The sequence below is a fragment of the Haliaeetus leucocephalus genome, unplaced genomic scaffold, assembly GCF_000737465.1.
Source record: "Haliaeetus leucocephalus isolate CR32 unplaced genomic scaffold, Haliaeetus_leucocephalus-4.0 Scaffold450, whole genome shotgun sequence".
NCBI classification, from domain to species: domain Eukaryota; kingdom Metazoa; phylum Chordata; class Aves; order Accipitriformes; family Accipitridae; genus Haliaeetus; species Haliaeetus leucocephalus.
In genome coordinates this window covers 12,434,509-12,457,006 of record NW_010972886.1, presented here as the reverse complement: position 1 = coordinate 12,457,006, position 22,498 = coordinate 12,434,509, and the positions used below count along the sequence as shown (strand labels likewise).

Below are 22,498 nucleotides of genomic sequence, written 5' to 3'. Positions count from 1 at the left end.
TTCAGTTCAAATAAAAATATTCTCCTTTTTTTAAGACCAAGCTAACTATTATGCCTTAGGAGCAAGATCTTGGGGTTATATGTGGTAGTTCTGTGAAAGTATTAGCTTGTTGTTCAGTTGTCAGAAAGCAAATCAAATACTAGAAATTATTAGGAAGTGAACAGAAAGCCAACCATAGAACCTCAGTATGTTACTGCATAAACCTGTGGTTTGCTGTCGTCTTGAATACTCTGTACAGTTCTCATCAAAAACATTTAGCAGAACTGGAAAGTGTCAGAGAAGGGCAACAAGGATCGTCAAAGGCCTCAAACAGCTTCTGGATGAAGAACTATTAAGCTAACTGTGTACAGCTGTCAGAAATGCCTGTCATCTGGCTCAAAGAGAGCCTAAAGGGGGAAATTATAGAAATCTTCAAAATCATGTGTGGCATGAAAGAGTGGTCAGGGTTGGCTGTTCATTATCTCTTCTACTACAAGATCTACAGGGCATTGTATGAAGTTGCTAGAAGGTTTCCATCTAAATACAGGAGGCAGCTCTTCATACTGGAGCCTGGCACACCCGAGGAACTCATTGCAAAGAAGACAGCAGATGCTAAAACTTTACATTCCTTTGCATTCCAGGGGACACTGGCCACATGCAAAGGAGAGATCATTGATAGTTACTAGAAATACCAAAACTATTTTCTGATTCAGGATGTCCTTATGCTGAAATTAGTTAGAAGCTGGGATACAACTATATATATTTTTGTCCTGCTTTCATTCTTCCCCAGACATTGATACAAGACCACTGTCAGATGAAAGATTATAGGCAAAAAGGACCTTTTGTTTGGCACAGTGCATCTAATACTAGTTGTTTAACGTTATTTTATGTAATTAGTTGTTTACTATTAATTTTTATTATTATTTATAGGCCTGTGGCCATTGCTGTACAATCATTAATACTGGACCTGCAAATCATCGTACAAATTCAGCCTGAGTCAGGAACGTCCACATACTCATATTTTTATAAAGTTGGGCATTATTTATGATAAGAGGTAGCATATAAGGAACTAATGAAGCAGTAACCTGGCAGTTTTCAGTGTTTTTGAGGACACTAAGATTAAAAAGACATTAAGGGAGATCAAAAAGAAAGAGTTGCACATATGCTTGGGGCATGTCCTCTAAGACCAGTAGCTTGGGTGAATGTGTGAAAGTGGTTTTTTGCAGACAGTAGGCAGAAAGCAAAAAACACTGATATCATGGTCTGCTTAGAGGTGAAAGACTTTTCAATTCTGTGTGGTACATGAGATGGAAGTAGTCCCTGAAAGATCTTGGCAGCAAAAATTTAAGCATAAGTAAGATCCTTCAGAAAATTTTGGAGCAGCTGGAGATGTAGAATGATGACCCTCTTGGTCAGAGGGACAGGCTGGAAGGAATGACAGGACCTTTCACCTAGAATGGTAAGAGCATTCTGAGCGCATCTGAGAATGGCAAGGTTAAACTTACTAAAGCCAGAGGAAAAGATGCTGCATTTACTGTGTGAGGTGTCAAGGGAGGATACAGAGAGATCTGCACCTACCATATCTGACAAAACTGACCATGGGTGTAATTTAAATTAAAACAGCTTTTGTCAGCAGCAGTCTCTCCTGCAGGTGCAGAAAAAGTAAATTTTTTTATTTCTTTGGCTAGTTCATTATAAGTCAAGAAACTAATCAGGACATGAAAAAGCAGGAAGTTTTGTTTTCTGGGAATCAATGTTGGGTCTGAGACAATAACTCTTAAATGTTGAACGATTTAAGTAACTGGAAACCAGCTATTCAAGTAACTGGAGTATTCTGAACACTAGGGAATTTCATGTAAACCACCCCCAAAAAATCTCCATACTATGTTTTATTTCTGTTTTATTTATTTTAATCTTCCTCTCAAAACTGTTATTTTTTTAGCTTAATAAAAGTGCTAACAAATAGGAATCTAAATCAATTTGAAATGGCATGTATTCCCTCTATGTAGTGAAAGAATTACAACTTGAATGTGAAGTCCTTTTTTTCCCATGCAGATCAATGTATTTTAATGGCTAGAGCGGGAGTTGGCTACTGTTGAGAGGCAGGCTCACAAGCCTTTTGTCTGAGCCCATCCTGTCATTCTTATGTTTATAGTCTAAGCAACATAAATTAAAATTATAAGGGAGAAATATGCAAATGATTATTTAACACTGTTGCCTGCTTGCTGATTGCAGATGATAATAAAATCAGTAAAGTTACACTTTTTTTAAGGTAAGGCAGATTATCATGCCCTGAATGCTCCCAGACTTAACACCAGGGCAGTGAAGGAGCTGTCACACAAGCAGCTAGTAGTTCCAATGCTCTATTTATCTAACTCACCATTATTCCTTATGGAGATGATATAAGTGAGTAACAGGAGCAAATGTATCATTAGTGCTACTTAAGCAGCCAAGCAGGTTTCCTGCCTTTTGAAATCCTTCTGCTGTGATTATGCCTTGGACCAAGAGACAAGATGGAGCCTGCATAGAACACTTGCAGGGTGATTCATTCTGGAGAGCATGGTTAGGAGATTACCTTTTAACGCCTAGCTTGCACTCAGTTGTAGGGCTTTTTGTTTGTTTGAGAGGTTTTTATATTTGATTGTGATCTGATTTTTAAAAAGCAAACCTGAAAACCTGTGCCAACATTTAAACTACAAAAGTAGCTCCAACCCCTTCGCTTACTTCTGTTAGGTTTTAAGGCCTAATATGAATTTCTAGAAGCATTTCAAGAAGGTAAAAATAATTATTTGACCGTTCTTTCTTTTATACTACTTCAAGCACTTTAATTGGGGTCAGGGCTCATTTTAAACTCAGTACCGTACTGAGAAATAAATGGTCCATTTTTCAGTTAGGAGAAAGAGATAAAGAATTAAAGTTCCCATAATTTACAGTTTCCAAGTAGGAGCCTAAGGAGAAATACAGCCACATAAATGAGAATTAGTGTGTGTGATATATATATATCTCATAATCTTGGCTACTTTCTGATAGGGTATGCTATAAATTAGGAAACAGTTCACGGGAGGAATTTTCCCTCTTTGTCATCTCCTACTAACATAATTTTCCTTTCTGTGCCTACCCTCTCATAAATAACTGATCCAACTTATGATCAAAGGGTCAAGCTTTTTCCTGGTATTTCACCATTGCAAAAGTATACTTTGCAATGCATGATTAAGCTTTGAACAGTCCATCTTCTGGCAGGTGGAACTGAAGGCATCAGGAGTAACCAAGGGTTGTGTGACCTGTCTAAAATCTAAATATATCTCCAGTATATAATGTTATCTAAGTACATACAAATATTCAGACACTTAAGATGCTGCCATCCAGGATTTGGCATGAAGAGGCTGGACTGAAACTAAATTTTAGCCTTGTGTTTTTATAAAGGAGAAAAGGAGACAAAACTGGAAGATCTAAATTAAACCAGAAGCTTTGTTAAAATGGATCTGCTCTTTTCTGAGAATCAGTGAATTACACAGGTACATCATTATATCTATGACACCCGCAGCATATTTGTGATATGAAAGCCCTATCTGCTAGTTGCAACATTAAGAAAGCTTGAGCATTTCCTTTCTTTCAAATGCTTCCCAAAACCCACTTCTTTTGGGGCTCTTCTATGCACATGCAGTGTTAAACCACGCAACTCCGTAACATTACTGTGTCCTTCTCTCCCTCTCTCTTGTCAATATGTATCGTTCTACAAGTTTAGGCTTTGCTCTTGCAGTGGGCTCTGTAGGACAGTGAGACCATCTACATCATCCACTCTTGTAGAATGGTATAAATAAATAATACACTTTCTATCTTCTGTTTCTTCATCCTTCTAGTAATAACTCGTCCAATCTTGCTTTTGTAAAAGTGTGTATGTGTTTCAGTAAGATTTTTTTTTCATCTCTGACAAATATCTTACCAGAGTGAGTTTGTGACCTTAAGTTTCAAATGTGGCAGGGAAGTTTAGGTGGTTTGTTCTGTTCCCCACCCTCCTAACAATACCTCTGACAAACCATCATTTTCAGAGCGTAATGGTTCTTATTCACCTTGGTGAGTCACATCAGTGATCCATAGGATTCCCAGTTGCTGCTCATATGTGGAAGTGGCTTTTATGGGAATCTTTTTTCTTTCATTGACTTGTTGCTTATATCAGTTTATTCCTCCAGGTTTTTCTTAACTTGAAGAGAGCAGGTATTTTCCTGTTTTCTTTGGGTCTCAGAATTCCAAACAAAAAATTCTATTAAAGGATACTGTTGCCAGTGTTGGCAGTTTAACCAGTACATGTCATTAGCATGTAAGAACCTGAAAGACTGTATTGGGCAGACTAACCAGTGACATAAACCACCTTGTTCAAGCTGAAAGTGTCAAAGCTAAATAATGAGCTGTGTGGATCACGGGAAGTGCATTTTCAAGCTTTATCTGTCTAGTAGACTGACAGTGACTTTCAACCCAAGAGCATCATAAGCCTATGAAAGCCTGCCAAAATACGGTGTACTTCATGTTCCCTGTCCCCAGACTGCAGCAGCAAGTTAATGGAGACCTGGGTCATCAGATTTTGAAAAGGGGCAGATTTGCTTTGAAAAGTGTAGGAATCTGTGGAAGTGGCTAACATTGTGAAAGTCCAATTTTGACAAGATCTTTGATTTTACTTTCCATAACACCTATGTAATCTTGAAACACAATAACACCTGCTGTACTCTATTGCATACAACTGTTCAGCAGGAAGGAATAACTTTCAAAAGAAAGTATTCCATTTTGTCTCTTAAAGATGCAGGTAGCTTTCTCTTTTCCCTTTTGTCTTAATTTTTCCTGGTAAGATGGCATACATTATTTAGTTGTATCCTCATTTCTCAGGTCAAACCAAGCTGTAGCCAGCATAAAAATCAGAGCAAGTAGACTATGGGGAAAAAATCTAATGTCTATGTATAGGGCAAGTATAGAAGGTATCTGTGTATACAGTGTATTAATAAAAATATACCTAGTATATCACTTTTCATTCACCAGATCATGATGCTGGTCTGAATCCAGCACAATACAAGACATTTTAAGGGCCATGATAACCTGACTTGATACTCCTTAGGTTGTATTTAATGAAGACCAGTGTAATTACTGCCTTTCTTACGTAGCTCGAAATGTAGCGGCTTGTGCCAGTGGAAGTTCCTTTGGATCAAATTTGCATCTATCTGGTAGTTCTTTTTATGCTTGTTGGGGTGGTTGCTGTGACCAGCTGGGATGACTAGTGGACAAGCGTCATTCCAGCAGAGCATATCTGACCCCTTGTTTCCTCCTGTGGAGAGATGTGATATAATTGGTGCAGTTTATCTGATGTCCAAGGAATGACTCATACTGGAGAAATCTTCTGATATGATTAAATAATTGCATAATTTATTAAATAAATACCCCTTTTGCTTTAAACCTGGGAAAATGCAAGCTGATATGTTTTATCAGCTCTACTCAATGTATATCACTGTCACAAACCTCCCACTGTCAGTACTGATGTGTATTGTATTGCTTCCACCACACCTCTTTTACCACTTACAATATTGCCATTATAATTAAAATAATTCAAAACTAGGGCTCATTTTGAAAATCCTTGTCATTCAGGTTTTGGTTTTGCAAACCAAAACCCACTGATTCCAATTTGTATTCCAGGATTTGTAGGCAATAACGATATACAATATAATCTGCATTCACTGTTAGGATTAGTAAATAATAAGTAGGAATCGGTCACTTTCAGAATGTCTCATTCTTCACCATCACAAAATCAATAAAAATAGGTCAAAAATGTGCTGTTCCTTTCTGGTTCATCTAATAGATGCTTGAACAGAATAACCTGCAGTGAGTCAGGCTTCTCTTGTTTGTAAAAACTGAAAACATATGATGCAACCCCAAAAAGCAATTTAATTCCACCCCAGTAGTATCAGATTTACCCCTGCAAGAGTTAGGGACAATTTTCTCATGCCTTAAAATGCCTGCCTTGCAAAGCACACACTGCTTGTTTCTTATGCTTTCACAAATTCTTAGGTCAAATTTCACAAATGCCCCTTCTAATTCAAGCTGTGAGTATAGCGTGGTTGGCTTCAAGCTTCCATTTCAGACTTCATGTTCTGTTTGCTTGCCAATAGCCCTCAAGTGACAAAATAACATCTGTAAGGAACACTAGAGCAGCTGGCCATGCTGGAACCCTCAGTTGTTAATGATTGCTGTAGCCAGGTTGAAGACTAACTGGGCCCAAAATGCAAAAAATATTGAACCATAGAAATACACCCTGAGACCTACTGGGCTTACAAGTTAACACATAGATTCTCACACACATCTCCAGTGAGCAGCTCAACTCTGAAACACTATGTGGTTTTGTATTTCATGGAGCTTGGCTACTAAGTGGTGGCTGTGTGCAGAGCCAGCACATATCCTTGTGTATCTCGGGCTCTACAAATGCAAAAACTAGCCAACGTCAAAGAGCTTCATGCAGAGTCAGCCTACATCTACTGGAGGTTCTGCAGGGCCAAATTTTCTCCATCATGCTACCTAACTTATCAGAGCACAGAGCCAGAGACAACCCAGTTCAATGTACATCCAATGTGATACAATGAGTGCAGAGACACTCCCAAAGCTCTGCTGGAGTTGGCTAGGTCTAGCAGAACCCAGGCAGGCTCTGTGCAAAATCATGGCACCACTGTTCTTTATTGTCCATGTAATCCAGGTTTTTCCAGAAACCACATGATCCTTGCTCCTTATCTCCCTGGCTATTGGAGAGTTACCTGCCTGCATGATATTTTTCACATTCTGTTTCCAAGTGAATGCCATTCTTACTTTGGATATTTAATGAGGAAAAAATAATGAAAACACTACCTCACTGTAACCATCTGAGTTAGTACTGTTGCTGAAACTGTGCAGCTGCCATTTTTATATGTTGGGGGTTTTTTTATGAGCTTTCCTCCATGATGAAAGTAAGATCATCTTCCTGACTAATCATTCTTGTCAAGACACTCTAGCCAAGCTTCTGCTTTCCTCTATTCATCTGCCTTTTGCCTATCACAGTGAACACAGGTTTCTTGTTTCCATCAATTGTAATTCACTTTGCCTATCTTGTGACATCAATTTGTGCAGCACAAGTGAGGTACGATACTCACTTTCCTAATTTTTTTCTTCTGTTCCCTGCTTACAGCCTTATTCATAGGGGAAATGCTCTGTCAGAATCCACAGGCCACTCTCTTTTCTTCCTCACAGATCATCCTGTAAAAGTTCCTTCTGCCTTGGTACCTGCAATGCACAGCCAGGCAACTAAAGACTAGAGAGCTAGCAAGTTGAGATGATTCATTACTGCTCAAAGTTATTTGTTATCTCAATCTCTTAACACCACTCTTTTGTTTGTTGCCTTTTGTATTTTGTCATTCTCCATTGTGAGCTGGGTGGGAAAGATATTGCTTTTGTTGGATAGCTGGAGCACCTTATTTGTTTGGAGACTCCAGGCACCAATATTAGATAAGTAATGTGTGATAAAGAAGGCTCTCTAGTGTTGCCTTATCATTTATGTTTGATTGTTGGGAGGGAGGAAAGAGGAGAGCTATCATCAATTATGGAGAGTGGCATAGCTTTTACCTTCCAAAGCAGAAAAAGGTGGAGAACACTTTTGTTTGTCTATCCATATAAAAATCATAATTAAGGATTTTGTACACGTACATAGGCATCCAAGAAAAAATGGAAGGATTTTCTTGTCATCGGGTTTTGCTTTCACATCCAGAGAGAACTCAAGAATGCTTAAGATGTTTGTCCCACATCTCATATAAAAAGGAGGTATTTTTGTCCTCATTGCAGGGGGAGAAAAAAGCAAAAAATTATTCTTGAGAATAAACTGTCAAAAGTTGTTGTTATGGAAAAATGAAACTTTTTCCCAAAGCAACTGCTTTGCTACCTTAACAGCAACAGTATTTGTTAGTATTAGTTATAGTTGGTTTGCTTTCTCTTGCATTATCCCACATGCACAAGATACCAATGGAAAACCTTCCTTAGGTCTTAATGTCATATAGCTTAATGACACAGTTCTATCCTGTTCTTTTTTATGTTTCATGTCCTTAGAATTAATAACTTTCACAGTTTAATGAGATTTAAGATTCCCTGTGCTTACTTCTGCAGGCAGCCTAGACAAACATGTAGAACTAGAGAAACTTGTGGCCAAGTTCCTTGGTGTGGAAGATGCTATGGTGTTTGGCATGGGCTTTGCAACTAACTCGATGAATATTCCAGCCCTTGTTGGGAAGGTGAGTACTTCCTTAAGAGGCAAATAGAATAATTGTTTATTAATTGTTTTAACAACTGTTGCAGTGTTCTGGGCATGCATTAAGTGAAAAGGCTTGATCAAGGAACAAAGCTTGGTATCAGGAATGCATGAGTCATAAGGCTGATGACCTTGTGACCTTAAATATGCTTCTTCATCATTTTTTCTAGCTCTGAGTGTTCCTATCACACATACCTAACATTTATTTAAGGATGACTGATATGGTTTTTTAGCTTCTCTTAACGAAGTTACTTCTCCCTAAAAAGTAAGCAAATGTTGCATCCCATGTCTCAGGTGTTGTAGGATGAAGTATTTGGGCTGCTTGCAGAGATATTGCCCAACTGCCTGTGGTGAAACATGATGATTAGGGTATTTTTTACAACACTTTCAGAAAAGAGAAAGCACAGTGTTTAGCATTCCTGATGAACAAATCTCCAGACAGTCCTGCAAAGAAAGCTGGCAGCAAATGCAAGTCTAAAGTTGTGACCATATGACAAAAGTTGGGTTCTTATTTGGTGTTGAAGGGACTTCATCTCCAATTTGGGGTACCTAACACAAAGGCATGAAAATCCATCATCTTGTTATGTCAGAAGTTGTGATTGACAAGCAGATACACTGTGCTGCTAGCTGGGAAAGTGGATAGCTCCTCTTTAGTTCATGCAAGTGTGAAACAGTGTGAAGTGAGTCATGAAAGTGTGAAACAGTATTTCCCTCTTGGTGGAGACAGAATGAATTCGCTGTGTGGTGTATGATCAAGATTTCTTCTGAAGCACTGGTGTAGAGGGGAAGTCACTTCTTCAGTCACTATTGAAGAAGAATCCAGCTTTTGCAAGAGATTTCTGAAATATATGTACACAAGGGTTGGTCAGGGAGAATTGCTTCAGCTGCGAAGAACATGAACTTCAATCTGCAATGGTGCTGGAGAAGTTGTCCAGCAATTTCAAAGGGAACAGATACAGAGAATTAATAAGGGTAAATTTATGAAATTGCAGACCTACATAACAGCATAAGATACCTGTCCCTTGCTTAGCTATAAAATAATTTTCCCTCACTTAGTTGTCCTCATGTGGAGATTCAGGTCTCTGTCAGAGGTGGGATATTTAGATATAAGTGGCACAAAGAAAGATATTACTATATGTGTTATATAGAATATAACTATAATAATTTAGTATATATTAATAATATATAGTATTGTAATATATTATATATATTTCAGCTATTATGTAGTTGCCCTATGTTGGGGAGACTTATTCGTAAATTTTCCTCTATAATTAAGCCCAGCAGCTACATTTTCGTGTCAGGACGCATATACTCTTAATGTTAGTTCTGCATTCTAGTATCTAGGCAGATTTGTGTGAGTATCTCTCAACCTAGGCATAATATGTGTTTGCAAAATAAGTATTTACCTAATGTTGTATAGCCTTTTGGGTAATGAAACCACAGCACAAGATGTGTAATAGAAAGCAGAGCTAAGTTAGGGTTCCAGCATGAATTTCAGCTGTGAATCCTGGCTCCTGTTAACATATAATATACAAAGTTATTTCTCCTGCATTTCTATTTTATTTTCTAAAAAGAAAGTTTTCAACTGAGATAATTAATGAAAAATATACTACAGGTGAACTGTATATGCATTTACCAGAGAAAGACTCTGCCTGTTGCCTAGGCTCCACTCACGTCTTAATGGAGGTGGGATTTATGAGGCATCGATCTGTCCTGATCTCATTTCTGCAGCCCAAAGTGATGATATCAGTCCAGCCTCAGTATTACTCCTCCTTACATTACTGTCATGCAGTCTTTATATATGGGTTGGTGACTGCATTTTCCCTGCAACACAAAGTAGACTGTAGACAGGTGATAGAGGAAGCAATGTCACTTGATTTTACTATAAAGCAGACAATCTCTACTAGGGTTATTCACTACTTTCCAGTTACAGGAAATACTTGACCCCTTTGCACCACCCGGGAATGCCTGAGAATCTGATCCCACAGTTTCTGCCTGCCTTTGCAGTGCATCCTGGCACCTTCAGAAAAGTGGCAGAAAATCCAGTTCGTGTTTACTACTTATGGCTTAATTGGTGCAATGCTATATCATTGACACACGTTTATGCTGACACACACATGCACACATGTCAACAGCCTCCCAATTCATGCAGATGCTTATTGTACTCCTTCTCCACAGGGCTGCCTCATTTTAAGTGATGAGTTGAACCACACTTCTCTCGTTCTTGGTGCGAGGCTTTCAGGTGCTACTATTAGAATCTTCAAGCATAATAGTGAGTATTGAAGTTGGAAATATTTAGAAACAGAGTTGTTCACACCTTAAAGTCAAGAATGTTTCCTTTCAATGCTTGCTTTGCTGTCAGTTGCCAGATAATACTTTTGTCCAGGCAGAAGGATTAACTGTTCAATATTATGACTGTTTTCTGATGCGGAAAAATTAATAGTGTGATACTATAATTGCTGTTGTGCTTGATCTGGGTCATCAGGTTGGACCTTAATTTCAAAATCCAGTGTCTTAATCTCGTTGGTGTCTTTTTGACATGCTGAATGATTCTGTGCTGTCATAAAGGTTTTATTGTTATTGTCACTATAGCCAAAATAGTACAAACATACTCACAAAAACATACTCCATATTTCCTGCCTCTGTTTCTAGCGGGTTTAGTGCAACCAGAGTTAGATTAATGTGGCATTACTTTGAAAGGGTTACCCTGAATTCCCAGGGGGCTATACCAAAGATGGAGATGGTTATATCATGAGCATCATCCCAAATATTCTTTGAAATATAATTTTAGTATAGAAATCACACATTAACTTTGCAATCATGTAATTACCTTCTAAAATACTTGTGCTTTTTAACTTTTATTTAGTTAATGCTGCTGTGGTTACTGTCAGAGACATTGTGACTGGCTTTGATGACAAGAGCTTGTTCTTTTCCCTTATTCCCCATTGCAATTCCCCTTTCCATCCCCATTGCTGCCACCAGGCAGTGATTGCAACAGAGGTTAAGAAGCTAGAGAAGTGGTGAGGAACAAGAAAAGAGGTCTGATCACCTTTGTTAATAGCTAATGCAATCCCTTCTCTTTATTAAGTGCTGTGTTCAGCCCTGAGGTGAGCAAAAATGAATTACGCGTATACTGTAAAAGGCCTAAGGATCCATTGAAATGAAAGCACACTATAATTATAGTATAAGGTGTTGTTATAATTAATATCTATTAATAATTTGGGCAAGAAGTAATTTCTGAAGAGCATTCAAGAATTAAAGGTCATCTGAGCCCAAATGTTTTTACAGAAGTAATTATTTATAGATTAGCCTCTAGCATACCCCAGCTGGGTTCACTTCCTTAGTTTGTTCTGTGCCTTATCCCATTCAAATTTAGGTTTGCACCATATCTTGCAGGATGACCTCTCACTACCCCAATCCAAATGTTCTCAGCCTGTCCACCCATCAATGCTGCATGCATTTCATTCCACTCCCAAGAATCTGATACCTAACCTGCCTGTGCTGTGCTTATGATAAATTAAAGCTGACTTTTTTTGAATAATGTGTGAACCTAAAAATAATAGTGACCTGTCCAAAAAGCACTAATCCAGCACTGGAAAATGTAGACAGTCCCTTCAAGGGTCTCAGCAAATATCAGTGGAAGCCCATCCAGGTTGCTTTGGAAAAAGTCATTGCTTTCTAGATTAGAGTTCTGATTTGCCAAAGTCAGTCTTTTATGCAATTTCTGAGACATCACCTTAACTTATTTTCAAAATGAAACTGTGGAAACTTAGGCAAATACTGTTTGGAATTCGAGTGTCGCCTTTTGTCATCACAATTTTGTAGGCCTTGACTCTTAACCTAAGTTGTATTTAGAGAGCGCTTCATGTGAAGAAACTTTACACATTCATGCTCTCTCTCTTGGCCCACAGTGAGTCTCTCAGTATGTTACTTCCATGGTTACAAAGTTCTTTCTTTTTAATATTTCTTTTATCATACTCATGAGTTACACATCACCAACAACTTTTAAAATCACATGTGCAGAAATGTATGTATGTGCTGTTTGCTTTGGAGAAAATAGGATGTGTATTGGGGGAGGATAGCAGTGGAAAGCATAATCCAGCAGCACTGGCTTTGTGGAATGCACAGTTTCACCCAAAGTGTAGTACAGCCTTGTTCTCTGTGGCTCTGTCAGGGAGTAGTGTAATACAAGTCAGTACAGCAAATTAATTAATAACACACATAACCAAAACTTCCAGCTTGTGTTGGGAGGGTTCTTTTCAGTTAGGCAGGTGCTTGTTCGTTTTGTTAGATCAGAGCTGTTGCTTACGCTCCCAGACTATTGTTCTTGCTAATGTGTAGATATATAGCATATATACGGGCATGCACACGCATGCCCAAATTGTCAGAGTATGTTAGTGCTGTCATTGTCATGCTTATGAACAGGGGAATTAAGCCATTATCCATGTCATACTACTTGATGCACAAGTAAGGTTCTTTATGCTGTCTTGGCCCTGTGGATGAATAGAAAACTTTGCACCTTCTTTCCAAGGACAGGGGATTGATGTATGTCATTTCATATAAGGAAATCAATGAGCCTTTAAAGAGCTTGGCCCTGGGCATTGGCTGGGGCCTTTTGACGAGCAGTTGAAATGATTATCCAGCAAGGTGCAGAAACAAAGAATAAATCTGAGTCCTATCCCAAAGAAGATTAGGGCTTAATGTGCATTTAATTCTTACTTGTATGTATGGAGCCAAGTTGTGTGCTGGCATGAGTTGGCTCATCTCCTTTGGAGCTGTGCCAAGTTACACACACATACTGTTTGACTCAGTATTGCTCTACACTAAAGACAATGAAAGAGATGCCAAGCAGTACCACCACTAGTGCCTGAGACATGTTTTCTGTGCAGAAGAAACAAAAATAAACTCAAATCCGGCAACAGATTTTGAAGTTACCTTTTCGCTATTAGAACGCAGCTTGAGAAACAGACCTTTTTCCATGCTCCTTGTTGCTTGCATCAGCCTCATTTGAAATGCTGTGTAATACCCTTGATAAAATTGCCTAGAATATATTTACTTTGGCTCTGACTTCGTTGGTTGCACATGTGTATAAAAGACACTGAGAGAAGGGTGAGGTGTTAATGTTTGTTGCAGTTATTATAAATGGTTATCAAAATGAGGAGAAATAATTATGTAACAATTTAGTGAAGCAATGGTATATTTTCTAAACCAGCTACTTCCTGAATATTATACAAAAAACATGCACAGGTGTGTGCTAGTAACCTCCCTTTCTAACAAGCTTGGTATTGTAAATCTCTCTCCCTTCCCTTTTTTCCCCCTGTTATGGAAGAACTATTTTTAAAAGAAAAATTATAGAAAACTTTGTTGTATGATAAATATATTTCACAGAAAAGGGAGTAAACCTGTCATTTTAAACTTGCTACTGAAGCACATTAATCCTTCAAAGGCTATGCTGTAGCTAATTCTGTAAAACTGTGTTATTTTATTTCAAAGCATATCATCTGTAGTACTGGATCTGTTTGTCATTACACAAAATTAAATAATTATGTTTATTTCATTATTAAGCCAAGAACTAATCTCTATGTATTACCTTAATTATGTATCATATAGTTCTTATTCTTACAAAAGTTAATGAAATTCTATTTCAGTAAGTGGGTAGCTGTCCTAGGCATTACACTTTTCACAAAAAAATCTGAATAGTTTTTTCCAGAAGAGATGGAATTGTTAGACCTCTATGCTTCTCCTAAGTAAAATAAAAGGCATCTGGATGTTTCTCCTTTTTGACAAAAACGTTGCACAGGTGTATGAGAAGGTTTTCAAGCCTTAAGGTGAATAATAGAACAAAAATGTGCTGTGGGCCTATAAGTCCATTTTTATTTGAACATAGGAATGTGCCCTGCATCCTGCCTCCCAGTAAACAATCTTTTCCTTGTAAACAGACAGGAATTTACAGGCCTGGGCTGAAAGAAATGCATAAGCACACACCTACAGGTCAACTATGTGACAGAAATTTAGGAGAATAATGCATTTCAGGCCTATAACTAAAAACTACTGAAGAGGGCATTCCCTTCTTGTGGGCTCTCATTAGCGCTGTTGCTAGTCCTCACCCTCCCAAGGTCATACCAGTATGCCACAGAGTATTTGGCCTTTAAGGGACTTTTTCTGTCCAGGAACTCGTGAGTTTTTGTGGATGCTAACAGCAAAGCTCAATTCCCTGGAGCCCCTGCTCTGAGGAATGGGTGTAGGGGGATTTTTTTTTTTTTTTTTTTTTTTTTTTAGGACCTGAGTAGTCCTGAATTTATGTAGTAGTGTTTTTAGTGGGCTGAAATTGTTTTGACCTGCCCATAAAGCATCTGCCTTTTGTCTCCCCTGCTGTGGTGTGGGCACGATTTAAGTTACCATTTCCCAAGCAGTTATTTAGTTAGGGAGCTAGAAAAGAGCTACTTCTCTACACTTGAAATGCAGCCAGCAGCACAGTCCAACAACAAGTATGCAGTGGGAGGAAGGTGGAAGGCTAAAACATCTCCCCACCTCTGTGGCAGTAGTGGCCCGGCCTTCATCAGTTTTGTGCCAGAAGGTGTCTGATGTTACCCTTACCAGGCCTTGGCTCCAGGGAGCCTGTCCCACCCTCCCCAAGTGACCTGCATGGGGGTCCTTCAGCTCTATAAGGGCTACAGACTTGGGTGTTTTTATATCCTGGCCCAGGGAGAGACTGACTTATCACCTGCTCTTTTTTATTTCTGAGACACTCTTTTATTAATACCATATATTTTAAACCACTTTTTCAGAACCTCTGACCTTTATCTTGGTTAAATATTAGCCAAAATCCCTTGACCCTTCCAATAAAACTTGAAAAGCAAAACCAAATAACTAACCATTAATCAGCTTGTGACTTTATCGGGGGTTTTCTGTCACAGCAGTTCTAGGTCTTACATTGGTATCGGGTGCAGCAGTTTTGGGTCTTATACCAGTATCAGGTGAAAGCCTATCTTTGTTCATTCAGTGGACAGATAAGTGTGCTACTGACTAACTACATCCAAGTGAATTCTGTTCATATCAGCCTGTATAAGAAGGTGCTAGACAAGGCCTAGGATTTGTTTATTCTTTCTAATTCTACTACATTTTTCCCATACAGCATCAAGCAACTCAATTGCAGTCACATTTTCAGGTTTAGACTTGCAATTGCATGAGCAGTGTGTGGGAATGTCATGACTGCACAGAAATCAGGCCATATAGAAAAAAAAATTTTTGGTTCTTTTCATTGCAAGGGCACTTCAACATGCAATCAGAACAAGTGATACTACAAGGAGGGCAGGCAATTGCAAGGCAGAACCAAGCACCTTGGTTAGATGAAAATCTGGCCTCTAATCTGGTGCTTGAACCCACATCTGAAACTGGGATCACAGTAGTACGTTCCTAGCTCCTCCTTACCTACCTTTTTAGAGTGTTGTGAAAGTAGCAAGGGTTTTTTGGGGGTTCTCACAAATCAAGTTGTTGATGACAGAAGTGTGTCATGCAGGTATGAGCTCTTCAGGTTTCCACTTAAAATATAATTTCCTACTTGGACAACAGTTGTGAATCTATGTTAATCCAACTCTGGTGTTTTTCAGTCTACTCATTCAAATTAGTGCTTTGGAGTTCAGATATGTGTGCTGTGACGACACCTTAAAGAGAAAACACAGCTACCTGGAGGAGTTGTAGTTGACACTGAAAGAACTTTCAGGCAGCAGTAGAGCCTCACCTTTCAGTGCAAATATATTCTCTAGCAAAAAAGAAAGAAAGAAGGGGAAAAACAAGTGGAAAACTCTAAGCGCATGCCTGCAAGCAAGCAAGCAAGCAAATAAAATAGAGGGGAAAATGAAAGAGATAAAGGAACAGGTGAAAAATAGTGAAAAATCTCTTTGGTCACAAAAAAAACAAAGAGTTTGCAGTGGCTTAGTATAAGATTGTTCCTTAATTATATTTTTTTTTTCCAAAGGTGTAAGTGGCCCTTGAATTTAAGAAGGGAGGGCAGTGTTATAGCTATTACAGAGCAGGATGAAAGGCTCATGACCCACCAAGGTTTTGTCCTCCTTGAAGCCTCTGGCCACTATCAGAGACAAGATTATTGCACCAGATAGGCGGACTGCAGCCTAATCCAGTTTGGCATGTATTTCCCTGTGATACATATAGACGCTGCCACAGAGAGGAGACTGGTATATCCTGCTCCTAGCATGCTGTGTCTGCATTTGCCCTCTCTGATTTGAGAAAGCCATTTCTGACTTGCCAAGTGTGAAGAGGAAGCTTTCCTGAGCTAGTGCTCTTTACTTTCACAGAGATATATATTTATTGAGGAGCGGGGGGGGAGTCTTAGGCTGTTACTGTAGCTGCAGTAATCACCACTCCCACCACCCCATTCCAAATGAAGATATTTAAAGCTGTGATTTTGGGGAAATTACTCTAGAGACCCTTTTGCTGTTCAGAGCTGTGCCAGTAGTCAGGGACTTTGCAAAGACTGGTTTTCACTAGAACAAAAACCGCCTTCTACAGTCCTACAGCTACTGTTTAGATCAACAAAACCCTTGCAGTGGTTTCCCTTTGTTGCTTTAGGGATCTGCAAGGAGGGACAGCATTGGACCTAGCCACTTGAGTCACCCATGAAAGGACAGTGACCAGGAAAAGTACCAATAGGGGGAGAGCAAGAGAGGACGAGGCAGATGCTGCAGCAGATGTGCTGCAGCAAGAGAGAGGTGGTTGCGTGGGAGGTTGCAAAGGGACAGGTAGCCTGCATAAACTTGCATGAGAGTGCAAAATGGGAGAAACTGAAAACGAGAGTGGCAAACACAAGGCAAAGGAAAGAAGAATGTGATAAGGGTAGTAGCAGCCTGTTTATTTTAATTAAAAAGGATTCAGCTGACATCGCAGGAGATTTCCAGCCCACGCAGAGGAATGGTGATGACAACCCCAGCATTGCAATGTAAGGATGAGGGGTGGAGCCACCGTGTGTCCCAGCAAAGAGGCACTGAGTGTGCCTGGGAGAGGGCAGGGGCCTCTCCAGGAGCCAGGAGTCCCACCTGCGCGGGAGGCATCATGACACACGGCTGCCCACCCAGGTCCAGGCTCACTTTGGCCCACTGGCAGTTTGTGGTGTTGGTGTTTCTGTTGAAGTAACTCTGAAGGATCCCAAACAAGGATTATGCAAGTCCATGATAAATTCTAAAAAAACTAAGAGATCTGCTGTCTCCACTTAGGAAACTTTATCCTCCATATACAGACAATATGCCATCAGGAGAAGGTAAAAAGTGAGACAAGGACAGATTTGGTCGTGCTTTGACTAATCAATTAAGTGAAATGTTTAACACCATCTCCTGGGCTCATGAATGGTTGTTAGCCTTTACTGCTGAAAAGCCTGGGCTGGGGATGGTCAAACAAGGAAGGACAGTTAGTTTCCCCATAACTGGTTATTCAAGATGGACTCGTGCAACTCATCATCTCAGTGTCCCAGTGTTTCACAGTCTAACTATATTTAATGGGCAAATAATTTGATATCCAAAAGTCACCTGGGGTTGCACTGTTGTTTTTCCTGATGTTCAGTATATCCCACTTTCTGGAAAGTCTAAGCACAAGCACATAGAGAGCACTGCATCTTCACTTTGAATAACAGAAGCAGCCTCCTGGCGGGAAGATTAAAGGTAACAGATTTTCTCTTCCTCCCAATTTTCCCTTTCCAAATGAGGCACTACAAGCACAGAGTAAAAAGGTCAGCAAAATTCATTTGCACCTAAACAAATTATGTGTTGATTGTTACAGGCCTAAGAAAGGGTCACACAGATATGTTTTTTAGAATGAGACATCAAAACCAAAGTGAGATAGCCCTGATCCTGCAAACAGACATGTCCTTAGCCTGTACTCCAGCAGGACTATGTCATGTGTAAAGTTAGGCAAGCTCATCCCTCAGAGAGGTTCTTCCCTACCTGCAAACTCATGTTCCACACTAGTTTGGATAGAGGAACTATTCACATCCATGTATTTTTTAAACAGCTCTATTAGACAGGGTTGTATACGTTTCACTTCTCTCTATCGTCTCCTCTTTCCTTTCTTTTTTCTCATGTGGATGTATGTTAAAACAACTGAATCTTCAAGCCATGCTTTTAGCTCAGAGGGCTGGGCAAAATGACTTTCCTGAAGTCTAGAACCAATGTGACATGTAGACAGCATACTGAATTGAAAGACCCTGTGTGATTCAGAGGACGGTTTCAAAGGTCCCAAAAGGATTTAGACAACAATGACATCAGTAGAGAAATAATTCAGTGGAGAAAAGGGGGCACACAAATTTTACTTCATGTGACTGAGTGAGCTTTCTGTCATCCTCGGGAGTCCTTTAATGCTCAGAACTCAAAAGTTTTTCTGAATATTATCTACTCAAAACAAAAGAGAAGGTGAGCAGCTCTCTTCTATGAAATATGCATGTGCTGCAAATGCTCAGCTGGGTTATAAATTCTCCTTTTAAAGCACCGAAGAACTTTTATTTCCTTGATTGCCATCTAGTGGAAATTGTGCTGTCTGCATCGCATTATTCATAATAACATTTCTATCTTGGAGCTCATTATGCTGTGCAGATGATTGCAGCTTTGAAGTGAGGGGCAACTTCTCATGCATGTTTTGTGCTTTGTAAGTTATAGCAAGGTCTTGCTAGGTCAAGAGATTACACAGTGAGGTGCAGAGTGGCACGGGTGTTTCTGAGAAATTTGTCTTTTACCAACATCAGTAAATGGTGCTAGCAAGAGGTGAGGTATCAGGATAGAAAGGTTCAGCTCATAACCTGGCCATCTCTCAGGTCATAGGTTATTCACAATGGACAGTTACTGTGCAAATGGCCCAGTTCCAGTCAGGCAGAAACCAAACTATAGGTCAATATTAATATATCTGAGGTGTTTTTTCTTCACTTTGGACAATTGTATTTTACAGATTAGCCTTGTACTATTTTAAAAGGTTATAATAACTGCATTAAGATGTGTTGCTGAAACAGTGGGGTTATATTGTGAAAAAATGCCATTGATTTTCTCAACCCACAATTTGAGCTGACCTGCAGTGTTCCTTCAAGTTTTACAAGTCTCTGTAAGAGGTTCTTTGAAAACATTTTGAAATGTTGATCCACATTCCTGAAAAGTACCAGAATAATTCATTTTGGAGAGTGCTCATTCATGTGGAGACACCAGAATGCTGGTTAGATTTCAACTCTGCACTGAGAGTTACATTTGGTCTGACCTTTATTCCTGTGATGTTTTTTCTTGTTTCTTCCACGTTTTTCAAAACTTCAGTGGCTTTCCTTCAAGAATTTTATTAGATTACCCACACTCAGCCCTTGAGAAAGCAGCTAAGTTTCTAACACTGTTCCAGGCCTCCTTATATCAAAGTCCCACCAGTGCCAAGCATTTTGGCACCAAATTAGTGTATCCATGCCACGTGCTTGTATCCACTTCTCTCTCCCTCTCTCATCAGCAATCTTTCACTCACTCTCCTTCTTGAGAAGGACAAGATTTCTCTTGCTGCCATCCTGATGTGCTTCACGCAGCCTGATCCAAACCTTTGCTGAAGCAATGCATGTTATTCATGAGCCCACAGTGATGTTGGAAAGCTACCAAAAACTTGCTATTTGGAAGCCTTGAAGACATTATGATTATCAGCAACCCATACAGAGAACTGCTGGCAATTAGCCTCAGTATGTAAGCAAAGTGGTTCCCTTTTGCCTTTAAATAAAAACATATGCCAATAATTTCTAGAAGGTTCCCAGATAAGGTGCATAACTGGAAGCTTTTTGTAACTCTCCTTGTCACTAGATTGCATTCAGGCAAATTAAATCAATCCTTGGGTCTTGTCTACTAATAAAGGAAGTTTGTCTTCAGGACACATATTTTTTAATGTTGTCTTTTTCTGTATAAGAAAAATAAAGCCCACTAGAAAATCACAAGTTCATTAGAAAAATCTTTGTCAATGTTTTTCCTTCCTCCTTTTTCTCATTTTTAAATAAAGATATGCAGAGCCTTGAGAAGTTGCTGAGGGATGCAATAATATATGGGCAGCCTCGAAGCCGCAGAGCATGGAGAAAAATTCTCATCCTTGTGGAGGGCATTTACAGGTATGTTTGTGTTTTAGAAACATGAGTACTCTTTATCATTTCTCGTGACAGAATGATATATTGAGTGAAGCGAACATTGACTCTAGGTATCTGAGAGAAATCCTAATGAGAGTGGAGGTTACAATAACATTCTGTGATCTTATGAATATGTTGACTTCCATTACGTCAGTCTGACCCCTGGTGTAACTTGTTCCGGTTAGATCCTGTACGTTGTTCTGAATGTTGATTTAGGAAATCACAGTGGAGTGGGAGATGTACTGTGAGAGCAAGACAGATCATCAGCTGGTGTATGTTGTCACAGATGTGATAAAATTCATGGAGCTATAGTAGGTGAGAAGTTTTGCTAAGTGAATAAGCTGAGTTTTCTGGAGTCATTTGTTATGCATGGGCAGATCAAAAGATAACTACACAGAACTAATTAAGTTCTGCATGCCCAGTTCTTACCCAGCTGTCAGAATCTAAAAACTCAAGCTAAACATAGGCCAACTGATATCAGTACCTTTCTAGCAATTAGTGCTTTATCTATTGGACTCACACTTTAACAGGAAAAACAATTTTAAAAATGGCTTTCAAAGAATTATACAATGATATTTCATGTAGTCCCAGTCCCTGGAGGAATTTGAATGAGAGAAGTGCCTTTGAGAATCCATCAGATAATATCAGCATCAATAATACCATGTAATTATAGAGCATCCTAGTCCGATAGCTCCAGTTCACTAGTGTGGTGCACCTTACACCCAACCAGAAAGACGAACCATCACTAAAGTTGAGCAGCAAAGCAGAGGCACCAGCCAGGCTCACCATCCTGGGCTTCATCCTGGCAACTACTCGAGTCAGGAGAAGGTTGCTGGGGAGGCAGCCATGGGGCTGGTGGAGGGCATGGAGGGGGAGCCACTGGTGGGCAAAGAGCTGGAGCAGGGAGAGGCAGAGATCATGAATAAGAGGGAAGGGCTGAAGAAGCAAGGATCTGGACAGTAAGAGGGTTTGCAGGGATCTAGGCAAGGCTAATGTGGTGATGACAAGGCAGGGGGGAGTGGGAGAAGGATAGTTTGGGGAGCAGCGACACCTACACCAGAGAGAAGGGAACCAGAACCACTCATTCACAGGACATGACATGGTTTATGAAAGCAACATTAAACTTTATATGTAGGGATCATATCATGTGTAGCTGAAATACAGCCAGTCTGGATGGGCTGTCGTTTATGTCATTTTATTGAGAAATGCTAGCATAGTTGAGCTGATTGGCTTTTTTCATAAGGGATCTTTTACAATCTCATGTCATCAGACCTTCATAGTTGTCAGTGCTTTCTTTTTACCTAACATCTTCCATCTGCAAAGAGAACAAATCAGTCCTTATCTAAACACCTGTCACTCAGAGCTGAAACAGGTCAGCAGCAGATCAGCTGATCCAAAGCATGCTGAACGTCTCCTTTCAACCAGAATAAACAGATCAAAACTGCAAATAAACATAGCTTGGCACTACTAAAAGAAAGCTCAGATTTAAGGACTTTGATCATGCAGAAATTAAGCGGACCACCAACATTTTACTGACAAATATTCCCATCGGTCACATGGCCTGCAGAAAATGCTCCAGCTGCTGAGCTTTGTTCACTTTTAAATCCTTTAGCCTGGATATTGACCACTAGGGAGCAAGAAGGTAGACTGGTGACACAGAAGCACAGATCGGTCCAAGCAGTGGGACAAACCCACTGTCAGATATTTGTAACTATAATAACTGTAACTATGTTTCCAGATGTATATTTGATATAGAGTTTTCCTCTAGTTTTGCAGTTCATTTTCAAAGGAGATTTCGTTCTTAAATGTTTGAAGAACCTTCTGCTGGAATGCAAAATAAAAACATGTTAAACCTCAGAGAACCTCACTAAAAAGGAACCATAAAGTTCCTTCTGTCCCATAAGGGCTAAATAATGTTAAGACCACTCATGTCCTGAGTGTCCATGCTTGTGAAAGGCATAAAGTAAAAGAAAAACAAAGCTCAGGTCTCTAATAGTGTCTTATTGGAAACTAGCCCTAGCAGTAGCTAGGTTGGTTGGTTAGTTGTTTTTATAGTCTAAGCAGATCAGAAATTGAAGATTGTG

General features: G+C 39.5%; 1 protein-coding gene across 1 annotated transcript in view; it reads left to right on the top strand.

The window, feature by feature from the left end:
- The window catches only part of SPTLC3 (serine palmitoyltransferase, long chain base subunit 3), a 52,842-nt gene that overhangs the window by 5,777 nt on the left and 24,567 nt on the right, over positions 1 to 22,498 (top strand). Inside the window, exons 4-6 of the mRNA XM_010574800.1 lie at positions 8,140 to 8,264; positions 10,460 to 10,553; positions 20,294 to 20,399. Of these exons, the coding sequence (XP_010573102.1) occupies positions 8,140 to 8,264; positions 10,460 to 10,553; positions 20,294 to 20,399 (325 nt within the window). The remainder of the gene's footprint in view (positions 1 to 8,139; positions 8,265 to 10,459; positions 10,554 to 20,293; positions 20,400 to 22,498) is intronic.